Genomic DNA, 26,881 nt, shown 5'->3' on the forward strand with positions numbered 1-26,881 from the left:
CGCTGGAAAAGTACCACTAATCTACAACAGCAGTCTTATCCACCACTCTCTCGCCTGTACTACTGGAACTGACTGGTCCTCTAACTGTTGTGGGTCGCCACCACTCGCCATACTCGTCCTTAGTGCTGCTATCTCTGACTCACTAAAACTGCATACATAGGCAGAGATCGGCTACATAGGCAGCGCGCCAAACAGCTTCAGAGCTAAGGCGGGGCTACAGATTAGGTGTCCATAAAGAACCCGCGTATCTAACCGTAGTTCCGCATTACATTAATTAATTTGCACACAAGTTTTATTTATTTTTATACCGTATATTCTCCGTGTAAATTCATGAACCGAACCGTGACGGCCGTACCGTTTCGGTTCAATACGAATACATGTACCGTTCCACCCCTAATGAACATATATTTTAGTTTGTGATTATAAACTGAGTGACATTGCGCTAAAATCAAACTTGGTCCTTGGATATCTTTTTTTAGCATAACATAAATAGCCAGTTTTTAACAGCAACAGAGTTGGCCAATGTGTGTGAGAGGGGGAGTGTCCGTGAGTGATTTGTTAAGCACCATTCAATTAAAATGTGACTGTGAACTAAAATAAAACAGCACATTTTGTAGTTTCTGTATTTACTATCAAAGCATTTATCAGTAATTCAGTTAAAATGGCTAAAATGTAAAAAAAATTGCATTGTAGGCCGATATAAGGTAAGCGCCCCTATATTTTCTGCCTGTGCCCCTAACATTTTCATTTAGGGGCTACAGTGCTCCTAGTAAAAAAAGTTAGTCTTTAGTCGTTATGCTGGTTTTCTTTTGCCAGCGTGAAAATATCGCACAAATACCACAGAAATCTGTGAACTGCCAGATTGGTAACGGGTCTCTCCACCATATTCCAGTTTCAAGTGTACTCTGTGTACTGTAGCTCACAACATACACACAGTACATACTGTATGTACGCCCTTGTCTGTGGCTCTGCTCGGAGTGCCATGACGTAAGTTTACAGGTCAACATCAGGGACGTCAGCCCTCCTTGTGACTGTAAGCTCCTCATCGCTTGCCCATAGGACTGAGCTGTTCCCACTGCCATGGACTGAACCATTTATGGCAGCTGTAGGGAGGTTGTTATTAGTGAGGTTTGATGCTGTAGAGCAAATCTGACTGTGTGTGTCCTCATATTCCTAACAAAACTGCATGGTAAGTGAAACAAGAGAAGAACAGACTTGGTTTGCAAGTCAGGAAGAAACAACATGGCCCTTATTGGGGTTGCAGCCTGTTCAAGAACTTATTTTAATCTTCAAACTTGTGGCACCCCTTGGAGAGTTGGTAGCTTAATAGGATTCTCCAGGTGTTAGAACTAGGTTAGAAGCACTGTTTTGTAACATTTGCAGAAAATATTAAGTTAGACTCAGATGAGGATGTGTAGTGTGCACAAACAACGTTTCAATGTCGGCCCATAGTACCTACCCAAGGCTAAAAAAGGGGATGGGTCAAGACCCGTGGAGCTAATGAGAATTAAAAGTCTGCTTTCCGAAAGACAGCTTGAACCACAAAAATTATGACTTCTCTAAACACTACTGTAGTTACAACATAGAGTACAACTTCAACCATCTGTTGCTCCAAAACAATTTATTATTCCTGACCAGTACATATAGCACTGTGAATGCTGTTTATCTGGTTTACAGGCAACAGATTTTATTTAACTTCTGCTTAACAGATGAATGTTTTTTGTGACTATTGAATATATAATGAATAATATTGAATAATATTTAAAGGAATGAAACAGTTTTGAAAACCCTTACAGTGTGTGATTTAAGGTGCAGGAGGCAGAATTTGTAAAAGAAAAAAAAAAAAAAAAAAAATATGTATTGGCAATACGTACTACCGGCAATATGTCATCCTAGGGAAGGTCTCATCACCACGCCCCTTTCTGGGGGAAAACAATCCCACGTTCCCCATAGACGACAACAGCGTAAACAACAGAGGAAATGTAATTCGCTCCAAACTTTGACTTTAAACGAACCGTTTTCAATTAAAAAACTATGCCGAAAACTTGCTGAGTAGTTTGTTGCACCAACAATACATCCAAAAACCCTGGTCTTCGATTTGTCCTCTTGCCATGTCCTAAAATTGATCCTGATAGATGGGCTTTGGCTCCAGGCTATAGACCAGACCGGCATCACCGAGGCTCCCTATGAGTGGGAAGAATTGCGTCATATCAGGAGAGAAACAGGAAAATGCTGAAAAAGCTGTTGTGTAGCGGGTTACTCGAGACTTTCACACTGATATATGAGGCTCATAAGAAACGTGAATATTCTCAGTCCAGAGGCGGAGTGGCAATCGGGAGAGTCGGGACTTTTCCCGGTGGGCCGGTAGTGTTTCGAGGCCGCGAGGGCCAGTCTGATAATAGTTATACATTGCAAGTTCTTAGCAACACCATCCGGCGGCCTGGTGTGCGGCCGTTGCCCGCTGGTCAAACTGTGCAGCCTCAGCTGCTGCCTCTCTGCAGCAGCCTTTATTTCAATACAAACACAGGCTAATCAGAAAGCACTAAACGAAGTGCAGGTCACGTCTAGGATTTTCGAGTCGGGTATGGCTGTAGCCTGGAGACCTCCCGTCTCATGCACTCCCCGAGCTTCGACTTTTCAAAATAAACGTTTGTGTCTGATCCGCTATGTCTTTGCACTTTGGTGTTTTGGATGTTTTTGAACTAAACAGTATGACAATCATGTTAATAAATACACTTATTTTTTCAGCAGATGTTTTAGTTACAACACGATGGAGCTAGCAAAGCAGTTTTGTGTTTATATGTGCGGGCAGGATTTATTCAGTTTGGGAAATCCCACGGTCTCTACAAAGCTATTGCTCAAATTGGCTGGCTGACTAAACAGGGAGGGACTAGCAATCCTGCCTGTTTTTTTTGTATTTCAAGAGCGAATTGCTCCACAATATGAATACAGATTGATTATCACTTATTTTGTTGGTAACCGTTGTTGTATAATCACAATATTACACTTGAGGAGGCCTACACTTCAGTGATGCGCCTTTCGGACCTCGAAATTAAACCCTCTCATGTAATATGGCTTAAACAAACGTCAACGTTAAACGCTGATGTAGTTTTAAATGTTTTATGATTTCAGAAAAGATAAGGTTAACCACTATTTTATATTAATCAAAGTCAAATTTCATATCCATAAATGCAGCTTTCAAAATTATAGAAGATTAAAAAGATTTAGCCTATAATAAAATATTGGTTAACCTCCTCTTGTTTAAATCTTAGATATCAGATCCCCTTCTAATGGGAGGCATGAAAACCTTTTTATTGTAGCCTACTCTTCTGTGGTCTCATATGTTATATGTAAAAGTATATTAATTTTAGTATTATGTGGGTGGCTCACTGTTGAGCTATATTTTTCTTCACTTGGCATACGTTTTTATGTTAGCTACACTTGTCCGGCTGTGGCATAAGTTAGTTTAACCTCCCCCCCCCCTCCAATCTTAGTTGAGCTTATAATCAAGATTGTTTTGTAGTTCTCTGGTAAAGATGAGCCAAAAACACGCCCCAATCAGGCCTTAACAATACAGAAATGTCTAATAATTTGTATACATAATTATCCCTGTCTCCAGTAATACATCGACATGTACCGTTGATATACAGTACTTTACAAAGATAGAAACGCAGACACACATCCATCATTCTGTCAGAAACTCTGTAAAGTATCTGATGATAAGGATGTGAACATGTGATATCAACATCCTCCATCCAACATCAATATTATTAATTACATAAGTGTCTCTTGTTATACACACACACACACACACACACACACACACACACACGAAAAATGTTTTTCCGAGTGAAAACGTCATCATTCACGTCCCTTCCTGTGGGAATCAGAGGTGGGAAACTCGGGCCAGAGTTTCCCAGTTGGTGACGCGTTGTTGACAACTGACGTTTGATGTAGGCGACTTTGGTTCACTGAACATATTTCAATGACAATAAACTTATTTATTGTGGACAAACACCTCTGCTGAGAAACAAACACAGACATAACATGTTTCAAATTATTCATAAATAGGCCTATATATAAAAAAAACCCAACACCTTATCAGTGTCCTTTCCCGTTCGTTGTCCTGCAGATAACAAACACTTGACGATGTGCTGTTTGTATGCTCGCATAAGAAAACAGCAGCAAATTATTGTGGCCTCCATGTTTTCACCATGTTTTAACACACCTGATGCTCTAGGCTACGGCCAACAGCTGGTGGCAGTCATGCAACAAGTTGTTATGCCAAACGCCAATATAACAGAAGAAGAAGAACACGCATCCCGACCATCCTAACCATGTGAACGCTGGTAGTCGGAAAAACAACGTAATCACGGGGGCGGTCCCTGTCATTCCGAGGTGGCATGAATGCGCCAACGCACACACCCACCAGAGGGTCATAATCCCGAGTGTATCCATTTGAGAGGCTGTCATTGTTCTCAGAGGAGCATTAGCTTACAGCTACTTATTAAGACAGCTGGTGAAGATAGGAAGGGTCAAAGCGTCATGACATTCTATCTATCACTACCACAACCAGTCATCTCCGCTCGCTGTACTGAGGACAGTCTTACAGTAGATTTGTAGTCAAAGGATAATTTAACACATTGCAATACAGTAAATCCCGCTTTAGTTAACACATCTCTACATTGTTACTTGGATGTCTTTAAAAATCATTACATATTTTTAATCATAAACTGTATCTTGATTAAACACTTGAGCAGGTTCAAGAGTAAAATTAGCCTAATTACTCGGTGGTTACAATGCAGATTGTATGCTCTGCCACGCAACTGTCCCATGCAATGGACACTTGGTGACAATCAAAAGTAGCATATTGCTGTTACAGTGTCAACTCCACAGCATGTTACTAAATGACAACCAATGTCATGAAACTACAGCATATGCAATTGGCACAACCAACTTCATGCAGACTTACTAATTGATTAGACACAACTTGTTTCACCATTATGAACAAAAAGCTCAAACTTACTGAAACAGTAATGATATAAGTCTAGCACATGTACTTCATTCCACAGCAATCTGTGGCATATGAGCTCTTACAGTTGCATATTACGCTTTTTTAAAATCCCACAGGTTGGTCACCATGGTAATATCGGTGCATGGATCAATATGAGCCATTGGCACCATATGTCTGGACTGGAATGTTTTGCAAGCATAAACAACAAAAGGACCTTATTATAAAGTGCCTGCGAGCAAGGCACTGCACTCTCACACTTCTCCAGGGGCCTCATGTATAAACGTTGCGTACGCACGAAAAGCTTGCGTACGCTGGATTTCACGGACACTTTGTGATGCATAAAAAATTAACTTGACGTCGAACTTTTCTGGCTCTGTAACGTGGCTAATTTTAACTGAAAAGTGCCGAAAATCACTAAACATTACAAAATAAAGTTTCCACTACAGTTACTGGCATACGTCTGTGACGTTGTCTATGAAAAAACATAATTATATCCGCTGATACTCCATAAAAGTCTGATCATTTATGTGGATAATGTTTCACATCTTTCACACAACTTTTCAATTTGCAGGCTACTTAATCTCTGTTAAACATGAGGACGGGAAATTAATGATAAATCCACTTAGAAAATACTTTCAGTCATCCTCTGTATTTCCCACAGATGAAATATCTTACTGGCAACAAAAAGATCAGCATGGAAAATGCAATAGTGTCTGTGAGTCTTTAGTTACTGAGGCTCAGACATCCATGGTGCACAGGAGGCGGGACGCACGGATCCATCTCCCCAGGAACAAACGCTGTGTTGGGTGGGCAAACTCATGTGATGCGTAACTGATCCCGTGGATGATTTGTAGATTATTAAGTGAACAAGGTGTACCCGGTCCACCAAACACTGGGCCGTCTTAATTCTGTAGTCCTATTTACTATTTCATTATTTCATCCATGCGTGGCGCAGCGGATCCGTGCACACTGTTACCTGCCGTGGAGACGCTGTCCTCACTAACCTCTCCTCCTCTGAGTCGGGTCTCCCTCGCGCTGGACTCAGTTTCACTGAGCGCAGGGGCGGTTCTACATTGAATTACACCCAGGGCGAGACTTTATTTCTCGCCTTCACCTCCGCGATCAGCACCTCAACCCTTTTTTTTTTAGTCTGCAGCGGGATAACCCGTTGTGATTGGACAAAGAATGACGTCGGGGCGCATTTATAGTAATTTCCATATTCATTTATGGGAGGAGGCAAGGCAGGGTCGGTCACTCATTCATGTGCGCTCAATTTCACGTGGATTGTCATGTATAAAGTAAAGGTGCGCAGGACCAGTTTTATACATGTGAATATTTCTGTGCGTAGGTACTTTTCAAGTTTTGGCCGTACGCCATCTTCTGGTATGAAAGCTGTGCAGTCTTTTATACATGAGGCCCCAGGAGAGCTTTAGCAGTGTTGTGTTTGTGCTGAGAGTTGAATCTCACCTTGTGTGTGTGTGTGTGTGTGTGTGTGTGTGTGTGTGTGTGTGTGTGTGTGTGTGTGTGTGTGTGTGTGTGTGTGTGTGAACACTTCCTCCCACTGCAGCTCAAGTCATTGCTGTATCCATCCAGGGTCACTGCTGTAAATATCAATGTGTTGTGAGGAAGCAATTTAAAAGAGGAAATACAATCTCTGTTCTTCTGTCCATCTTTGTGTTTGCTTTATGAATCTAAAACTGTTTACAATGCAGATAAGAGAAAAGCCACCACTCCTAGTTCCGTTATATCTTACGCCTTTAATATCAAAATCCTATCATGAACGTTCCTGAAATTCAGTTTATTTATGAGAGCAAAGTTGTAAAGCATAATTTTTCTGAAACTTTTGTCGATTCTACCTAAATGCATGACATAAGGTTGTTCTCAAACTTGCACCACGTAATATGCACAAACTACCTGCACCACAATTAGCTATTTGTTGCAGAGAGCAGCATTACTGGCTCTTAGTCTTCAGATATGGACACTTGATAGTGAAGAGTGTTAACAACGAGAGCAAACCGTCATCTCAGTAAAAGCATTGCTATGGAAACAGTATGAAAGCGTTATGTGTGTGGGAAAAAAAGCAGCAATAAAATAACACCAGGCAAGAATAAAGATGCTAGACAGCAACCAGGCAGCATCTGGAGGAACGAAAGACACATGTTTACCGGTTATCTTGGAGAAGAGTATACAGTAAGTAGTGTAATGAAAAAGGACGCCAAAGACACTTTGATCTGCCATAGCATGACTCCAATACAGCTCCAAAGGTGAGGTTTTATAGCAACACATTCTTACTCCCAGCGCGTCAAAAAGCGACGCTTGGTCAGGTGCCTTTGGCGTTTGTTAGGGTTGCAAAAAGTCTCCTATAGCGTCTAGCAATTTAGCATCATATTTAGACGCACTGGGTAGGGACTCTTGGCGTCTGGGTCGGGATGTACGTTTAACTGACATGCAGCACAAGAACGGGACAGTTGGGTTTAGGAAAAGATCGTGGGTGGGCTTACAATATGTACGTTTCAGTGACACACGGGACAAGAACGGGACACAAACACCGGTCTCTTGGGTGAAAGTCCTGTGTTGTTTGAACCATCCAACACCCCAACCAACCTCCTACGCGGATTTTTCTTTCATACTACTCACTATCATTGTCGCTCTTAATACTACATCATCCTACAGCGCCGTGGTCGAGCTGCTGTTATGCCCCGTGCATTCCATACAGACACTAAAGGGTGATTTTTGGGTCGATATCTGACGCTGAGAGCCACTGACCAAGCGTCAGTATTTTACGAGTTGGGAGTGAGAACGGGTTGTTTATAGAGAAGTACATGCTAAAGTGTTTATCAAAAGCCAGTCAATTCGTGTTACATCTAGTCTTACATTTTTTTACAACAAATGAACAATTAAGGTAACAATGTCAGAAATAAAAAGGAAGATAGATTTTTTTTTACCTATTAAGAATTTTTAACAGTACCTTAATTTTCCCTTTGTTTTAACTGTAATCACATTCTAAGATTGATTCCAAGAAAAAAAGTCCTTTGACAATACTGACAAAAATACCGCAGCATGTGGCCGGGTTGGCTCAGTGGTAGAGCAGGCGCACATACACTGAGAGGTTTATGCCTCGACGCAGAGGTCCAGGGTTCGAATCCGACCTGTGACAATTTCCTGCATGTCTTCCCCCTCTCCCTCCCCTCTCACCTAGCTGTCCTGTCAAAAATTAAAGTTAAAAAATTAAACAAAAAAAAACCCGACAGCAGCACTCATGCATAGCCGTCATCGAGAAAACCCAAAACCAACCTGCCCTTGATTTTAATTGTTTTTATGACCTTCATGCCACACTCTAACAGACCACACACTCTCTGACACATACACATTTCCACTGCAGTTTTGTTTCTGTTGCAGGGAAAAACGGTTTGTGAATGTGCTGTATTGAATTTGTGGAAAGTGCCTGTGTGTGTGTGTGTGTGTGTGTGTGTGTAGCAAGAAATGAGTCTGACATTTGAATAATTGTGAAACATACGCACTTAAAGCTTTAGTGCGTAACTTTTTGATATTAATTACCATCCGTTTCATTCAAGCCATTGCCAAATGAGTTGCTACAAAGCTAATTAAGACTATCAGCTCCACAATACTCTCTCTGTATTTCTCAGTATGGCTACGTTCAGAAGATTGTTTCGTTCGGTGACTTTCCCGCAGAAGCTTGAGTGAAGATAATTATCTGAAGAGTCCATGTTTTTTTTAATCCTCAGTGTCCTCCTTGCATACTAACAACTGTGTGGAGGAGGGGTGGAATGGGTTATTATGATTGTAGCATTTTAGCACAGACACACACCCAATGCACACAAAGTAAAAGGTCAGAGCAATGGTTATGTACTGTACAGCGGCTCTGGCTCAAAGAGTACAGACAGAACCTTCAAATGGGCTCTAAAGGCTTGAATATCATCAGCACATTGAAGTGACACATAAGTGGTGTTTATTCTACAATATCCTTACGTGACAACTAAAGTATGGTTAAGATAAGGCAATAAAGCCATTAGAAGAACATTAATTGATGGTCTCCACATGGTGGAGCCCCGTACATTTCTATGAGAGTTGCTCAGTGGCGCACCCGCCAAAAAGGTTTCTAGGCTTCCGTGTTTATTTCTGTGATATGTGACCACTGACTATGCGCAGTAGTGTTTGTCTCGCTGGCCCTGCCAAAGGAAGTTTATCAAACATAAAAAGTCCATGGATTAAGAACTTCACAATAGAAAGTCATAACCAACCTTGTCTGCAGTTCATAGTGTCTTGGCAGCAGTTTTACACGTCACTTTTACATGGTGTTTTTTATGGGTTAAAATCGCAGAGGGATTTTCCATTGCAATACCGGCAGTGGCCACAGGACAAAATCAGCAGAGGGACTGAGCGTTGTATGTGGGGGCCTGCTCTACACCCTTAGTTTTTCCACTACATGAGCAGCACACTCCTTCCTGCATTGGCACTAGAGTTTGTCACTTGTCCAAAAATGTTAGACCTGATCCAAAACTGAACCATAGAATACCTACCATAACCTATTGTGCACAAATAAATTTGAAGAGGAAAGAAAAGGAAAAGGCCCATTTAGACCCAATCAAAAATGTGTCTGTCACAGACATTGACAAAGTAGTACCGGCAGCTCATCATGCCCCACTAATTAAGAGCTGTGGTTAAAAAAAAAAAAAAAAAAAAAAAGGAGTAGCAAGCTGTGTAATATACCCCAGTACTTCACAGTTCACACCTTTAAAATCATATTTTTTTCCTATAATCCAATAATAATCCAGAAGTCATCATTGACTATGAGACAAATGGACACATGGGGGCTGAGACCTGCAGCAAGAGAATGAGGCCCTACCCGGACCACATTAGACTGAATATAATTTGATCAAGTCTCAGATACAAGGAACCAAAGGACACATGTAACTGGCATTCATTGTTGGACATAAATCATGTCCTGCAGTATTGTCCAATATGATATAATCCCTAGGGATAGAGGGCTGCTCAGTCATGTTGCTCTTTCATCTGCTAAATTAAAGTTGCTGCACAGTGGGGGTTACAGTACATAAACCACTGGAAAAAGACTCCTGGTTGGTTGAGCAGACATGTACAGTAAATTGCAGCACAGAGGAATGCTCAAATCTATAGAGCCTGTTAAAGGGTAGAGCTTGTTTGAAAAAGAAAAAAAGGTTATGTTCATTTGTATGAAAATGTTTCCTTAATTCTCAGTATTGCTCCAGATAAAACCTTTTTGACATAATTAAACAGATTGTGCTTGCAAGTATACATTTGCATTTACAGCAGCATTTTAGTGTCTGCAAGAGGAAGAGAGAGACAAAGAGCTCAAGGGACAAACAAAAAGTGAGAAAGGAGATGGCATGTGTTCCACCTACCAGCTCCAGTTCATCCTGTCGTTGATTGGATTACATCAAACACCTGTGTCTAGTAATGTGCATCTCCCTCTGCTTTAATGTGATGCTCTAATTAGTCTACACGATGATTACTGGCTCGGTCAGTAAAACGTAACTTTGTTCAATAGTTTTACTTTGCTGTCACATCACTTCCTCCTACATGACCACATTTAACTTTACACAATGTTGTGTGCTCTGCTGTGGGTGTGGGTGGTCTTGGCTTTTGTTCATTTATGGATTTATTTTATCTTCTTGAAATGTAATTTGATTGTGATAATGGGAAAACAAATGTAAAGCCTCTATTGTAAACCTGTGCAAGTGATTTAAATTATGTTGGCTAATTAGACCACTTCTGTGGGTGTGTATGGAATGAGGTTGATTGACATCTCCCTCACTCTCCCATTACATTTGTTTAACAAATTACATAAATGTATTTTATATATTATATTTTTTATATATATCCACACCTGGAAGCTGCCCAGCACAACCACAGTCTGATCTGCTGGCCACTGTGCAGCTCCACTGGAGCGGTTGGGGTTAAGGGCCTTGCTCAAGGGCACCTCAGTGGTATTAATGAGGGAGGGACAAATTATATTAGCACCTAACTACCAAGTGCACTACTTACATTCTGACATTTTATTTGAGTGTCAAATGGATTTACGTTGCAACATATATGCACTATATATGTGTAAATCCATCTGACACTCAAATAAAATGTCAGAATGTAAATAATGCACTTGGTAGTTAGGTGCTAATATGTAAAAAAAAATGTAACCGGAGAGTGAGGAAGATATCAAGCTCACACACACAGCAACTTTTTTAGATAATAAATAATTATCTGTAGATAATGGAAGCAGAAGCTTTTCAAAAGTAGAACCCTCATAGAGAAATCCATCTCGTCCCACTTTGTAGAGGATGATCATTTGCAAAATTACTTAAACCGTAAAAGTGTTGAAATGAAACCACTAGATAATGGGAAGGTGAAGCAGTCATATGAATAAGTGCTGTTACGTCCTGCCAAACCACTTGGTTATTCTGATAAGTGCTTGACTGTGGCTGCATTCATCATTAAAGTGAGACAATGTTATAGGTCTGTGCCTAAAAAACACACATTGGGAAGTCACACTAAGACTGAAGTCCAACCATGAAAAAGGAAGATCTAAGAATTCTGATGTTCAACACAAAAAATGAGGACATTGGGGAACTCCTCTCCATGTTTTGACATCATACTATTCCAAAATGTTGCAAAAGCTTTTAAAAAAAATATAGAACAGGTTAATCTAGCAAGAAATGGAAAGAGAGAAACAGCTGTGTGTGTATTGATTTATGTGCATGTGTGAGCACTAGTGTGCAATGATGTACACACAAGGGATTTCCCATCACTCGTGTGTGCCGACAGGAAATTTCTCACATCATTACTATATCATCTGTGCAACACACAACTCACTCAGCTAGATTTATTGACTGTCTGTGTGAAACAGGTGAGATTGTTTTCATCAGTATTTGATCCTGCAGGGGAGATTAAATCATTTTATATAGCCTCATGTTACAATGAAAGAGACGATGTAGCAAGTAAACTAGCAATAAAAACATTACACATTTTCAACTATATAACTGTACTGTAAGGTTACGGGTTACGTTTAGACATTGCTGTGTGTTATGGATAGAGGTTGGGCAAGGCCAACCTTATAGCACATTTTATACACAAGAGTTAAAAAAACAAAAAGGTAAGAAAGAGAGCCATTCACAACTGTCACAACAAGCACACAGGAGAGTGTAAACACCAACTATCAGGGTGCAAAATTAACTGCTTTGTCCATCAGCCAAATGGTTAATGAATGTTTACATTTTACCAGTCACATTACCATAATTTTTTTGGCTGGTGAGTGAAGCAAATCTACCAGCCAATTGCATATTTTACCAGCATTTGGCTGGTGGATGGTGCCAATGGTGTACCCTGCCAACTATCCAGTAGTCTATATCCACAACCTTCCACTTCCAAGATTGCTCCGGTGCTGCAGGAAATTCCACCGAATGTCCGTTTCCTTCCACTTTCTTTGTGTTGGAATTTTAAACTCCAGTGGATTTATGAGGACTACAGTTAACTGCTCCTCAGATCGCTCCATGGTAAATTGAGACAGCTAGCTAGACTATCTGTCCAATCTGAGTTTTCTATTGCATGACTAAAAGAACTTTGGAACGTACACGTTCCACCGAAACAAGTTCCTTTTCGAGGCTATTTTGCAGCGGCAACGTGACTCCGTGCGGAGCTTAGCACCGCCCATGACGATTGTGATTGGTTTAAAGAAATGGCAATAAAACAGAGCACGTTTTTCTCTCATCCCGGATTGCTGGGGGGACTAGCCAGACCTGGCAACATTCAATTCAATTTATTTATAGTATCAAATCATAACAAGAGTTATCTCGAGACACTTTACAGATAGAGTAGGTCTAGACCACACTCTATAATTTACAAAGCCCCAACAATTCTAGTAATTCCCCCAAGAGCAAGTATTTAGTGTGACAGTAGCGAGGAAAAACTCCCTTTTAGGAAGAAACCTCGGCAGACCCAGGATCTTGGTAGGCGGTGTCTGACGGTGCCAGTTGGGGGTGTGATGAACAGTGGCAATAGCAGTCACAATAAGGATAATGGAACAGTGACTACAAATGGTAGTCATAGTAGTTCATGTCATAGCAGGGCACTGCAGGGCGTTACAGGATGTAGCCTGGCACAGCAGAGCATAGCTGGACATAGCAGGATGCAGCAGGGTTCAGCAGGACACTGCAGAGCGTAGCAGGGTGTAGCAGGGAGTGCAGCAGGACCACGGAAACAGCTGCAACCAAGATCTTGGTGCCATCCTAATCCAAGGAAATATGCTGGGCGAAAAAAAAAACATGAGGACTCCAGGGAGTAAACTCCCCAGAGATAAAAAATGATTTGATGCTGCTTATAAAAGAAGTGAAACACATCTCAATTCCTCAGAAAGGCTATTCCAGCAACTAGGAGTATAACAACTAAAGGCAACTTTCCTGGATTTTGAATTGACCCACAGAACAGCAAAAATGTCAGTGCTAGATGACCTGAGAGGTCTGGGTTATGGCTTTTAAGCATGTCAAACACATATCGCAGAGCAAGGCAATTCGCAAGCAAAACAACCCATCAATTTTAGCGCATGTGGAAGCCAGTATGTGTAGGTGTAGTGTGCTTTCTTTTGTTAGCCCATGTTCAGACTCTAAGGAACTGCAATCACCCCAGTGAAGTATTCAGAACTTTTTTATGTGAAAGTGGCAATTGTGTAGAATACTCTGTTACAAGCGAAAGTCCTGAATTAAAAAATGTACTTAAGTAAAAGTGTACTTGTATTAGCATTAAATAACCTGGTGCATTATGAAAAATATTTGTTTGCTTCTTGCTTGTACAATTTACAGCATAAGTTATGCATAAGTCTGAGAATCTCTATATCTAAGCAAAAGCGGTATTGTAACTGAAATTTGCCTAACCTAATTGACATTGAATCTGGACCTTGTGAATCGGAATCGAATCAGAAAATTATTGGCGATACCCAGCCCTAATGCAGAATGACCCATTTCAGAATAATGAATATCATATTATTGGATATAATTAGACTTTAAAATGCGTCTTAGGAAATTGGATCACAAGTGGACATTGCTAAATACAAGTGTAAACAACCAAAAAGACGCATTGTTGCTCTAATCACTCAAACCACTTGCCAAGGTGGTCTGGGACGCATTTGACCACATATCTTTTTAGTGTAAACGCTAATGCATCCCCAACAAGGACGTAACAGGAAAATACATCATCAATGCAGGACGTGGTGGTTGTTTTGGTGACAGCGCACCAACACTCTGTAACTTTCCCATTTTACGACACGTTGGACAAAGTGTTGCGTGACCGTCCATCACTCTGCCCTATGGAAGGACGTGTTGGATTCTGCTGACAGCGATATATTCAGCTGTACCGACACAACCACTAACGTGACTAGCAAGAGTGTGGACGAGGAAGTGACTTAGGCAGTAAGGAAATCTGAACACAAGTGGTCAGCTGGAGTCGCATTATAGACACAGGTGTAAACAGTGATGAGTCTCGGCTGTCCACTTGTGTACAGATTACCAAAACGCATTTTAAAACCAAGTGTAAACAGGGCCATTAATATGTAAAGGTGGAGCTAATTTTAACTACTAGGTAGCTTGATCTATAATAATGCATCTTGAAATATTAGTTGATTGTTAATATTTTGTATCTGAATTCATCAGAGGCTCTAATTTTTGCAGTATTTTAAGTCATCACAAAGCTAATCTTGTAACACTGTTGTATTAAATTAAACATTGAAACAGGAGACTGCAGTCACTGGCCACAGGTCGCCACGTCTTTGCTGCATTGCTGCACTGAAGCCACTAAAAACACTTAACTGTTAATTTATGGATATGGATTTATGCAGCTAGGCCTACTTGTCCAGTATTTGCACAAAATGCTTAAAGATTATTGTTGTGCATCTTTTGAAAGTTTGCTTCCCTGCACTAATTGCAGTGTTTAAACAGTGACAGATACTGCAGTAAAGTCCACAGGGTGCGTGTGTGTGTCTGCTGGGTCCACACTACCCCTTTTAGTTATTATGATGGCAATCTCTCATATCCCACTCTTTGTCCCCTGATCTCTCATCGTTTCTCTCTAAATAGGCCTTGGAGACCACAATATATAACCTTTTCTTACACTGCACTCGAGAACACGCATCCAGAGTCACACACACACACACACACACACACACACACACACACACACACGACGAGAAAAGTGCTGATCCAAGGTAGCATAAACTTCGCCTGCGTCAGTATATCAGCTTAATGCTGTAAAGCAGAGATATATGGTGACACTAAAAACTGAGTGTCTATTCTAAGCATGACTGTGCAAAAACGTAGATGGAGGGATACCACTAATGACATGACCAAGATAGTGAAAAGACACAAAGAAAGATTGAATGTTAGAGACGAAGTTAGGATGGGAGAAGGAAAATTAAATAAATATGCATGATGAAAAGAGTTAAAATAGCAGTAAAATAAAAAGCTAAGAGAAAATTGGTTTTAGTGGAAGAGAGGGAAAATGAAAGGAGCTGGGTTGGAAATGATATTGCCCCCTCTTGAGCCGTAGTGTCAAAAGGTATTTTGCAATCCACAGTAGGTGACAATCCTACTGATTCCACCACTGCAGCACATCTTAAAGCAATACAGTATTTCACTTTGGTCATGCATTTTCTCTTCTCTTCTCTTGGCAATACATACAGGATCTCTGGGAACTCATGAGCAATTGACTTTAAGCTGCCCTGATTCACTGCCATCAGCTGTGCACAGGCACAACTGTAATCAATAAATGCAATGAGGAAATAGTGCCCTGCAAATATCAAACTGTGTACACATAAATACAGTTTGGTGCTATGGTATTTGTGTGGAAGTGTAACTTTAGCTTTGTCAAAATAACACAAAAGGGAGTGGTGTTAAATCTACTGTTGACAAGTGTTATTTCTCTCTCGCTCACACTCATACACACAACGAAGCACACCAGTATTCCCATGCTTTCATGTCCACTGTCACAGTGACAGTAGGTCCACGGCTCCCCCTAGTGATGAATCCAACAACCAGCACTATAAAACAAATTACAGGACATCTCTCTGGCTTTCTCTTCTGATGTCTCTCTGTGTCTCCCAAGACTCTCATTTTGTATCTCCCCTCTGTAACTAACACACTGCACCTCACTCACCCACCCACAAGTACCACACAACTGCTAAACATGTCTTGAAAGTGTCTCCATTTTGCCTCTAGGGGTTCTTCACACACCCACGCTATTACCCCTCATGTGCAACTGCATCATCATTACAAATTAGGCATTTAACTGCTGTTCTTATCTTGAAAGATCTATTAGTGGGTGAGCGGAAAATAGTTCAGTCTCATATCCCATCCTTGTTACAAACGTACCTATTATTGAGTCCCCTGCGGTGATTTCAAATCGAGTTACATGAATGTGTGCTCAGACCACTATCATTATGAATTGTGGTACTTTGGCTATGGTCTGATTTGGCAAAGGCTACAGAGTCACCTTGAACGAACAGTTAATATACTTAAAGTAATGGATGAACGTGTTAAAGTTAAAGCTGGCTCGACTCCTTTCATTTTATATAAAGCACTGTGGGAGAGTAAGATGAAGCTCCACTGGGATGTTATCCTCAGGCGACCTCAGTGAGACCCAAGGAGAACGCTGCCTCTTAAATAACAACACATCAGCTCTCATCAATAATGGACAAATACCAAGAGAGGGGATGAGGGAGGCAGCGATACTTAAAGACCAGAGCGGAGAGAAACATAGTCTGATGGATCACTTATGTCTTAGTAGAAGCAATACAGCAAAAAAAAAAAGGGAAAATATTAATCAACAGGCTAAAGCGCGTACTTCAGCACCTCCTGACAATGTAATTTGATTTTTCTTTACTTGCCAATGCCCAAATCTCTGTCTCATTTTCTCAGATATAATAAAGCAGAAATGTTTTTTATTTTTATTTTCTAAATAGTCAGCTGAGCATGGTGATCCACAGTGACTGTCTGGCACTCTCCTAAATGAGCATGTCAATAGAACAAAATGACGCCCTATTGATTCACTCAGTTGGCTAGTGCTGACACAAGTGAAACACCAGAGGTCTATGCGTGCATGCGTGCGTACGTATGTCTGTGGTTGCAGAGACTTATAGGCCTAGTTATAACTTATAGTAGAGTTATAGGATTGCGTGCGAGAGTCCTGCTGATTTCCTCAGTTGTAGAGTTGCTTTATTAATGAGAGTCATGTTAAGAACATGCATTAGCTTACTCAATAGCCAATATAATAAACATTACGTGTGAGAGAGCAGGCGGTGCACAAAATGATCGATCAGTAAGAATGATTAAACATTAATTACCTTAACGCATTTCTGTCCGAGCAGACAATTCCTTCTCCTCCTGCTCTCAAATGACCATATTGATCTCAAATACTACTTTAATCAATATTTAACTCAGTTTCAGGAATTTGCAGGACTAAATTATATTATAGTGTCTGAATTTATTTTAGACTCTAAATTAGAGCTCAAAAGGTCAAATATAATTTGTAATGTCTAATTTGTAATAATTTATTACATTTAAGTATTAAGTAACCTAATTAATATTGGATTACTCTTAAATTTCAAAACATTGGTGTATATGTGATATAAAACTCAGTTTATGGAAGTGTATTAGGTATACCTAGCTAAAACTAAAGCAGTCTGATACAGTCCTGCAATAAATCGTCCCTTCATGAAGGTTATTGATATCGGGCTGATATCATGGAAATGATGGTGGAGACCTCACAGATGACGAGTCCGATAAATTTTGATTAAATGCAGCTTTATTCAATATTGAACAAGTTTCTCTCCGAGAGAGGGAGATAACCATGTGTACACACTCCTAAGAGCATGTACCCATAGTGTCTCTACGAATATCAGAGTAACTCCTCCTTTATACTTTTTGGGGCTTCACACATTCCAATCTATCTATTTCTGTGAGACAGTGTTTTACCTCCAAACTAATCCTTATATGGAAGATACTTCTAATAGATTCACACATTCCAGGCTCCAGTTTCCTGTGTGTGAAGGTTGTCCCCAGACTAACCCCTCAAGACCTTAGATAAGATATGAAATACATTTGAAACATGTATGCTGAAATATCCACCTATCAGTTATAATGTTCAGTTTTTGTTGAAACTGTTAGGAGGTGTTGATTCAACTTTATGGTCATTTTGGAGGCTGCAGTTTGTGGTGTTGTTGAACTACGTGCTCCATATGAATGAGGGCAGGCTATTTGCTTTTACTGATTAGTAAATACAGTATGTCATTTGGGCTGCAGATTTAGATTAGAAAAAAAACAAAGCGCAATAATCATACATGATTGCACAGCTTAGGATATACACCGACAGTAAAGTAGCAATCACAAATTTCACTTGAATAAGTGACTTGACTTATTTAAATGCAAACTGTGGACAATCTAAACGTATTAAAAGCCCCATCAGGGTCTGTCTCTGCGAACACCTCACAATAACCAGGTACAGTAGAGCCGCTTACATTTAACCAAAACATCCTGAATTACATCAGCAACTTGTACTACACAGCAACATTTAACCAGCAGTAAAGCCACAGAGCAAGCAAAGAGAGAGACACAGACAGAATATGGTGAGTCAATAAGACAGAGAGATGATAATAGTGGATCTGACTCACGCTATTTGAAGAAGACGCCATTCTCCTCGTCTTTGTGGAGCCAAAGTAGTCTGTCCATGTCGTATAATTCTCCTAATGGGATGATTTTTGTTTGTCTCAGGACTCTCCATGCTTTCAATGCTGCTAGCTAGCAAGCCTTGCAAAACTAAAGTAGCCTAACTGATGATAGCAATATTAGAAAGCTAACTCTTTCCCTGGTTGTTTAACTTGAATAACGTTACTAACTTTCTATTATTTGAGTCGTGTCCTGCACAGCCTGGCAGTGGTATAACAGTGACGAGTTAATATACTTGTGTTCTTTAATGCTAATTAAAGGATGTGAAGTAGGCTACACCTGGCTTCACCTGACACACGTTGACGTCTCGTGCCGTCCGGCTGCAATATTATTTTTCACCACCTAGACTAACTAACTTGTCAGCCGTTACAATCCAGATGGTTGCTGTTTCACCGATTTGAAGAAACTCAGTTAAAATTGGAGGAGATGCCGGATGTGACCACGAGATTCAGGAAATTGTTGAAAGCAAAGGAACTCTTTAAAATCCTCTGGAGTTTGTTGCTTTAATAGTGTGTAACTTAATTGAACATGCTGTAAAATAATTACAAAATGTGCTCTCTTTCTCTCTGTCCAAAGTAATTTATTACTAGGCTACATGACTGGATCTAAGACAAATGTGTACAGGATCTTGGTCTAATATTTTGTATTAGGGCTGCAACTAACTTTTATTTTCATAGTCGATTAATCTGTTGATTATTTTCTCGATTAATCGATTAGTTGTTTGATCTATAAAAATGTCAAAACATGGTGAAAAATGTGGATCAGTGTTTCCCAAAGCCTAAGATGACGTCCTCAAATGTCTTGATTTAATTTAATAGTTGACAACTAATCGATTAATCGATTCATCGTTGCACCTCTATTTTGTAAAGCCTGTCACAGTTTAACACACAGGGCTTTTATTAGTTTTAAAGCATTTATAATAAAATCAGTCTCTAAACCAGTCACTGCTATAATTTAAATACATATTTGAATACAATTTTTTTTTATTATTTGTATTTAAATATATTCTACAACAACACAGTCTAGTTTGAATTTGCCTGAATTTGGTTGAAGTTAATGGGTATGTAATAAAACACACACACACACACACACACACACACACACACACACACACACACACACACACACACACACACACACACACACATTTGATTTGCCAATTGAAACTGCAGTTTAAGGAATTTCCAACCAATAAAATAGATGTCATATAATGATGAAAAAATAGCTACTGTAATTTGTAATATGTATACTATTGGATGCATGTGACTGCCTGACCAATTAAGTATTTAGTGAGGATACCAGCTCCTATGTTAAATATTCACTTGTTTTCCAAGATGAATAAAGGATGAGCAATTGACGCATTTATCTGCATGCCTGTCTGTGTCTGATTGCGTGTGTGTGTGTGTGTGTGTGTGTGTGTGTGTGTGTGTGTGTGTGTGTGTGTGTGTGAATCACTGGTTGAGTGCACAATTTCACTCACTGTTTCTCAAGTGTCAGTTGGTTACAGCTTTATTAGGCTCCTGCTTAAATACACAGACTGACTACACACACACACACATAGAGATATCAATCATTTTTAAATCAGAACCATGGTGTTGTGGCAGAGATTTCAGGGCATAGAACAGCTGTCAATCACCTTTACATGCAAACAAATGATACTATAACCTCCTCAGTCCCCATCTTCCTTTACTTGAGCATGAACACCACTTGCTTCCTTTAGGTAGTATTACAAATATAATATTATCTGATTTATTCTTTTCATTTTTAATAGTCCTCTTCTATTTGTATTTTAGCTTTTTTTCATTTCTCTTCACCCCTCCATCTCCAATACTTCACTCTTGTTTCTGTATGTTAATAAATAAAGTTGCATGCCTGGACAGCTTCTCCTTACATAGGCAGATACCAGAGTCTAAACACCTTGGACACATGGGCTCCAGTCCAGAGAGGACCGACTTGTGACTGGCTGTAGTCAGTAAACATTCACTGTTGCTTTCTCTTAATTGGGGTTCAAACATAGCACTGTTATATTTGTTATGATTTTCTCTTCCTGCTTTATAGTAATGTGGAGCTCGGAAACAGTCCCACAGAGCCAAGTTTTACTTACTTTTTACTACTCACTACTTAAATGGTGAGTATAGCAAACAACTGTAACTCCTGAACAATGTGGTGTAGCACCATTACAATTTATCATTTCATTTGAATTACAGCGTGAATGCAAAATAAAATGTACCACTAGAGCAAATAACAATTGTATGTAGGGCTGCTCCCTCTTAGTCGATTAGTCGACTAATCGGTCGTTTTGGTCTTAGTCAAGTAAGATTTCTTGAGTCGATTAGTCATGTTTTATGCTTTTTTCATGCTGAATGACTTATTTCCAAGAAACGTACGAGCACATCTCTGGTAAACACAAGAATTAAAGTGGTGCTTTTGCATGACTCTTTGTGGAGAAACTCAGCTTTACAGATCTGTCGATTAAATCAACTAATCGATTAGTCGATACAATTGAATGAGTGTTAGTCGACTAAGAATTTCTTCAATCGAGCACAGCCCTAATTGTATGCATGTTTGCAAAAGGACTCCAAAGGGTGTCGGAGCATGTTTGGTGGTACTCCCTCATAGCGTTCCTCGATAATAATTAAAAACTGTGAAACTATAGAGGAATCATTTTACAATGCACGTTCATCCATTATTGAGACATTCATATATAAACTTAGCACAAAAAGTAAGGGAATTTGTTTTTGGTAGATTATTTCTCTGTGGTAACAATGCTTTTTGGCAATAAATCTTATACCGTTGGAAAGCCTGTTTAGTTCCCTTTTAAATGGTGCCCCATTTGTAAGGAACATGCATTTGTGGGATGAGCAGCAGCGCTGAGTATGTGGGTTGCGCCCATTAAAGATTTGCCAAATCTTCTCTGCCATTGCCAAACAGGTTATTTTGCTGTTGCTATTGACACTTGTTTTGAGGCTTGTCATCATTGGAGGCAATTTCAATGCAGAGAGATATAGAGATGAGATTCTGCAACCAGTGGCAATCCCATATCTCCACAGTCTGGGACCGAACTCTATCCTCCAAGATGACAACGCTCGCCCCCACAGGGTGGGGTTTATCAGAGACTACCTCCAGAATGTGGGAGTGGAGAGGATGGAATGGCCTGCCAGCAGTCCTGACCTCAACCCCATTGAACACTTGTGGGATCAGCTTGGGCGTGCTGTTCGTGCCAGAGAGACCAACAGAACCACGTTGGCTGACTTGCGACAAATCCTGGTTGAAGAATGGGATGCCATCCCACAGCAGTGTGTGACCAGGCTGGTGACCAGCATGAGGAGGAGGTGTCAGGCTGTTGTGGCTGTGTATGGTTCTCCCACACACTACTGAGGCTCCTGTTTGTGAAATGAGTAAATTGTTAAATTGCCAATATGTCTTGTTTCTTCAAACTTCAATCATCCAATCCATGAAACACCAAACAAGTCAATGGCAGAATAAGCTGTTTGACATTGGCAGAGAAGATTTGGCAAATCTTTCATGGGCGCAACCCACGTACTCAGCGCTGCTGCTCATCCCACAAATGTATGTTCCTTACAAATGGGGCACCATTTGAAAGGGAACTAAACAGGCTTTCCAACGGTATAACATGTATTGCCAAAAAGCATTGTTACCACAGATAAATAATCTACCAAACACAAATTTCCTTACTTTTTGTGCTAAGTTTATACCATTTTTTTAAGGATTGAATGATGTAAAAACTGAAAAATAAGAACATAGCCAAGAACAGAGGCAAGAAGAAGAAAAAGTGAGTGACAAGAGGAGTAGAGAAACAACTGTGGGGACACTGTAACTCTGTCACCTTCACACCATGGTCTATCAGCGGGCAGAGCTTATTTAATCAGATGGTCTGTGAAACATCCAGACTGTCTGCACACACACACACACACACACACACTAGTATGCTCAGCACATGGCATATGCTTCATAATGTGATCTTCTGCCCCCTGGAGGTCTAAATGCCCCTTCACTGTCACTCCTTTACCCAGCATTCCCTGCTCTGTATCCAATAATATCATGGGCTTTTGATTAATCTATTTCCCACTAGGCTGATTGAATTGATGATGATAATTCGGTCTGTGTGATCAAAAATCAGCAGAGTGCATTTGCCATTTAGGTTAAAAGGGGATGTACTAGATTTATGCTTTTCAAATTTTTACAGGAAAGGCTGTTTGAACACAATAGTTATTTTTCAGCTTAATATTCATTTAGTTACCCAAATGAAAACATGGAAACTGCTTGTGTGACCTGAAGCAGCTACTTGCTTAAATGAAATGCCAAAAACATCATTATTTCACCAAAGCATGTCATTGAGCACTATCACAAAAAGTGCAGAAACTGAACCAGACCAAGTATTGCTGCATCACAATGGCATAATGCAACATTTTACAAATGTAAAAAGAGCAATGAAAACTTATAACAAAAAAGAAACTGTAGAAAAAGATGTAACTTATACTAATTAATTTCCTACAAACTATGAGAGTTCATTTCTGGCAACATTAAAGTGTTTCAACCAAGGCAAGCAGAAGACTTCCTCACATTGAAGTGATTCAAAAATGGCAGATGGTGGAAGCATTGACTGACAGGTGCACTGGCTGGCTGTCAAAGTCAGTTTGTAAAGACCCTTTTTAAATCCACTCTTTCTGGAACAAAGTTGCTGATCTCTGCTTTCTTATCGCGGTTCACTAACACAGTGTCACATAGTGACAGTATCTGGCCCTGATTGGATAATTAGCGTTAACATTTGCCGCATTTCCCCTGAGGGAATGTTGAATGCATATGTTCTGAATTGAACACAGTAAGATGTCATCATAGCCTACAGTACATAGTCAAGATGCACATTAATGATGAAGTAGTCAAGCACACAGAAGAAACAGACACACAAAGACACACACAGATGCTCCTTCACAACTAAAAACACACACCTACACCCCAAACACAGACACACACAGACACACACAGACAGACAGACACACACACACACACACACACACACTCATGAATAATAAACTGGAGGGCATGCGAGGGCACTCTGTGAAGCTGAGGCTCATATATGCTTGTATGTTTGTCTCTTCTTCCTCTTTCCATCTGTGCTATTTGTATAATTTTGAATGAATCAAATGCACGTTTGAAAAAATTTAAACCATGCATGTGTGTGATGTGCATGTGCTACTGCACGTTTGTCTTTGCAAAGCACTAAATTGAATCAAAACAGTAAGAAAAAGTGAGGACATTGTTCTTGGTCTTCAAAAAATGTGTTTACATTTTAAGTTAGTTTGAGGTTTGTACAAATAACATATCTCTGCTACATGATCTACACAATCAATCTTTTTTGTGAAATACTGCAGGGTAAAACCACTTTCAGACCACTATAAAGTATTCAAAAGGAAGAATAAAAATCACTCTTTGGTGGAGCTGTCACAGAAACCTATGAAGTACCTATGAATGCACCATAAGTAGACATTTCTTTATTTTAAGGGGTCATTAGCCAAATAGGTTGAGTCAGGAAATGCTTCCTCAGACTTTGGCATGTCACGACTCACCTCTCTCTACAGAGCCAGAAGGAAAATTTGTTGGAAGGGCACTGAGGGCACTTCACTGATTTGCATCTCTTCCTCTGGGGTGTTCATATGTTAATAAAAGCATTTCATATTAATATTTTGTAGTTGAAGGTTTTTGTTTGGGTAAATTCATGGCTGGATTTAGTTGTTTTATAGTTAAAGGATTTACATTTCTGTGTGGAAGAAGTGCCCAGCACAGGTCTTGACCACCAATTCACAGTGACCTGGAAAAGGAATTGGGCAGCCAGCTGTTTTATTAGGTAACCATGACGATGAACACAAAAACACACACACACACACACACACACACACACACCAAAACACACAGGCCCATGTACACATATATGCCAAGGTCCCAAGGTGAAATGCTAACAGCACATGGACATATGAGCTGTGGCTCATATGGCCTGTATCCCTGCCATCCCCTCTCCTTTCAACCTGACTCCCCCTTTCTCTCTCTCCATTGGTGGACACAGAGGGGTGATGGAAAAGTCACACTCCATGCTGTAATTTCCTTTGTACCAACACAGGTTTAGGTCATGTTATAATTACACTGATTGTAATATAGTCAAATATGTTTGCAGAATATAGCCACAGAATCAGTGATGAGCGCCTGGGGAATGAACAGGCTGTTCAAATGACCAAAATACAGTTCATGGAAATGTTAAGCCAGCAGTCTCTCCAAATATAAAACACTCATGGACACCTCATTTCTAATCAACACTGTGGAGCCTTATTTGGATATTGTGTGATTGGCATTACATTATGCTGAAATGAAAAATGAAATCACTTTTACATGTGTATTCCGCTCATTTTATCAATCTGGAGTTTGTATTTATGATATTATTCATGTGGTGCTGTTAGATGTTTAATAATGCTTATAGAGGACAGCAGTGAATGTGTGGGTTTGAAGCAGGGGGTGTCCATAAAAGGCATTCGTGTTCAGGCAACATTCATGGATAAATAAAGTTGAAAGGCTAATCACAAGCTACAACCAACAACAGAAACTATATCGGAGAATTACATGGTTTATTCAAGATGAACAAGAACAACAACACAACGAAGACAGAGCAGCTACATGTTGCTTTCTAGCCTGAGGGCTGAGCAGTGATCTACACAATGTCCCGATTACACTCACTCAAACCACTCACCAACATGATGCTTTGTCACAGATAACAATAGAGGGAATAACAACAAACACATGAGCATAGTGGGTCTCTACCAGTGCCCGTGAAACACATGTTATTTTATTCGGTGCTGTACATGTATACATTCTGATTATACATGACCCTGGTGCAATTACTTCTATTAATGGCACATTACTTGCTTTGAAACACAGCTAAAAGGACTGTGTAGCAAACATGAACATTGCCATGAGTTACTCCACACATAAGCATTAGTATATCCACAATACAAGTGTGTTAGTAAATTTCAATGATAAACTGTCCAAGATAATGATGAATATTGCAATGATTGTGTTTTTCACTTTTAAACACTATAATCAAACTAAAAAAATGCATTAAGTTAATGTGTTGGGCTTCATGTGGTTTCTTTGTTTATTTGTCATGCCACAGGATGTATTTGTGTGTGAATGTGTGCACTGCATTAAATATGGTTCAATACAGCTTGTGAAAGAACATGGGAAATGTGACACATTACAAAATGAGTGCACTCATAGGAAAATCCCATTTTCCTCTCTTTTTGTTTATTTCAAGAATGAATTTGTCAAGAGTAATAGAGTAGTGAGTCAAATCAAAGTTACTGTATTCTATCTAGTACTCATACAACACACTAACATGTGGCCTATCAGTCAACTGGGTTTCACATTGAGATCAATAGTCCCCATGATGCAGTGACATTGCATTGTATAACATGGATGACCTTATAACTGTTGGAAACAAAGATGCAGTATGTGGGTTCAGTGGGTAAACGTGCTGGTTTTCTAGATAAACTTTTTTTAAACTTTTTCCACACCTCAGATCTCCATTATGTGTTTTATTCCAGTTACTGGTGTACAAACTTTTCTTTTTCTTTTTTATCTCCAATGGAACATGAATAATGTGAACACAACATCCAGGAAACAGACATGACATCATACAAACAAAGCATTTTTAAACAACTAGTGGCCAAATAACCACGAGCCCAACAACCAGGCACCATCCAACTATCCAGAATCACACATAACATATTGATTCGATATATCGAAAGTCGATTCTGGAACCAAAGATGATAAAAGAGACTTTCCTACACTGTTCAAGCAGCACTTACAACTCATATTTACATTTCTAGTGGCGGCACCCTCTAGCGGATGTAGTAATTATGATGGGAGCAAAGCAAGAACTAAGGTGACGAAGTATAAAGCGCCAAGGAGTTGTTTTTTAACTTTTTGGAACAAATGAAACTACATCACATACTGTGTCATTTGCACAACCGGAAGTAAATAACATAACAAATGTCCATGACTTTAACCCAAACTCAACTAAGTAGTTTTGGAGCCCAAA

General features: G+C 39.9%; 1 protein-coding gene across 3 annotated transcripts in view; it reads right to left on the reverse strand.

Annotated features, from left to right (window-relative positions):
* kcnab1a (potassium voltage-gated channel, shaker-related subfamily, beta member 1 a) overlaps nt 1-26,881 on the reverse strand; it is a 126,789-nt gene that overhangs the window by 90,101 nt on the left and 9,807 nt on the right. The window contains exon 1 of one of the 3 annotated variants that reach the window (XM_031290806.2): nt 18,720-19,144. The exons of the other annotated variants lie outside the window; for them this stretch is intronic. Coding sequence (XP_031146666.1) covers nt 18,720-18,829 — 110 coding nt within the window. The 5' untranslated portion in view covers nt 18,830-19,144. Of the gene's footprint in view, nt 1-18,719; nt 19,145-26,881 lie in introns of those variants that run through there. 3 annotated transcript variants of the gene reach the window in all.

This window comes from Sander lucioperca, chromosome 8, assembly GCF_008315115.2.
Source record: "Sander lucioperca isolate FBNREF2018 chromosome 8, SLUC_FBN_1.2, whole genome shotgun sequence".
NCBI classification, from domain to species: domain Eukaryota; kingdom Metazoa; phylum Chordata; class Actinopteri; order Perciformes; family Percidae; genus Sander; species Sander lucioperca.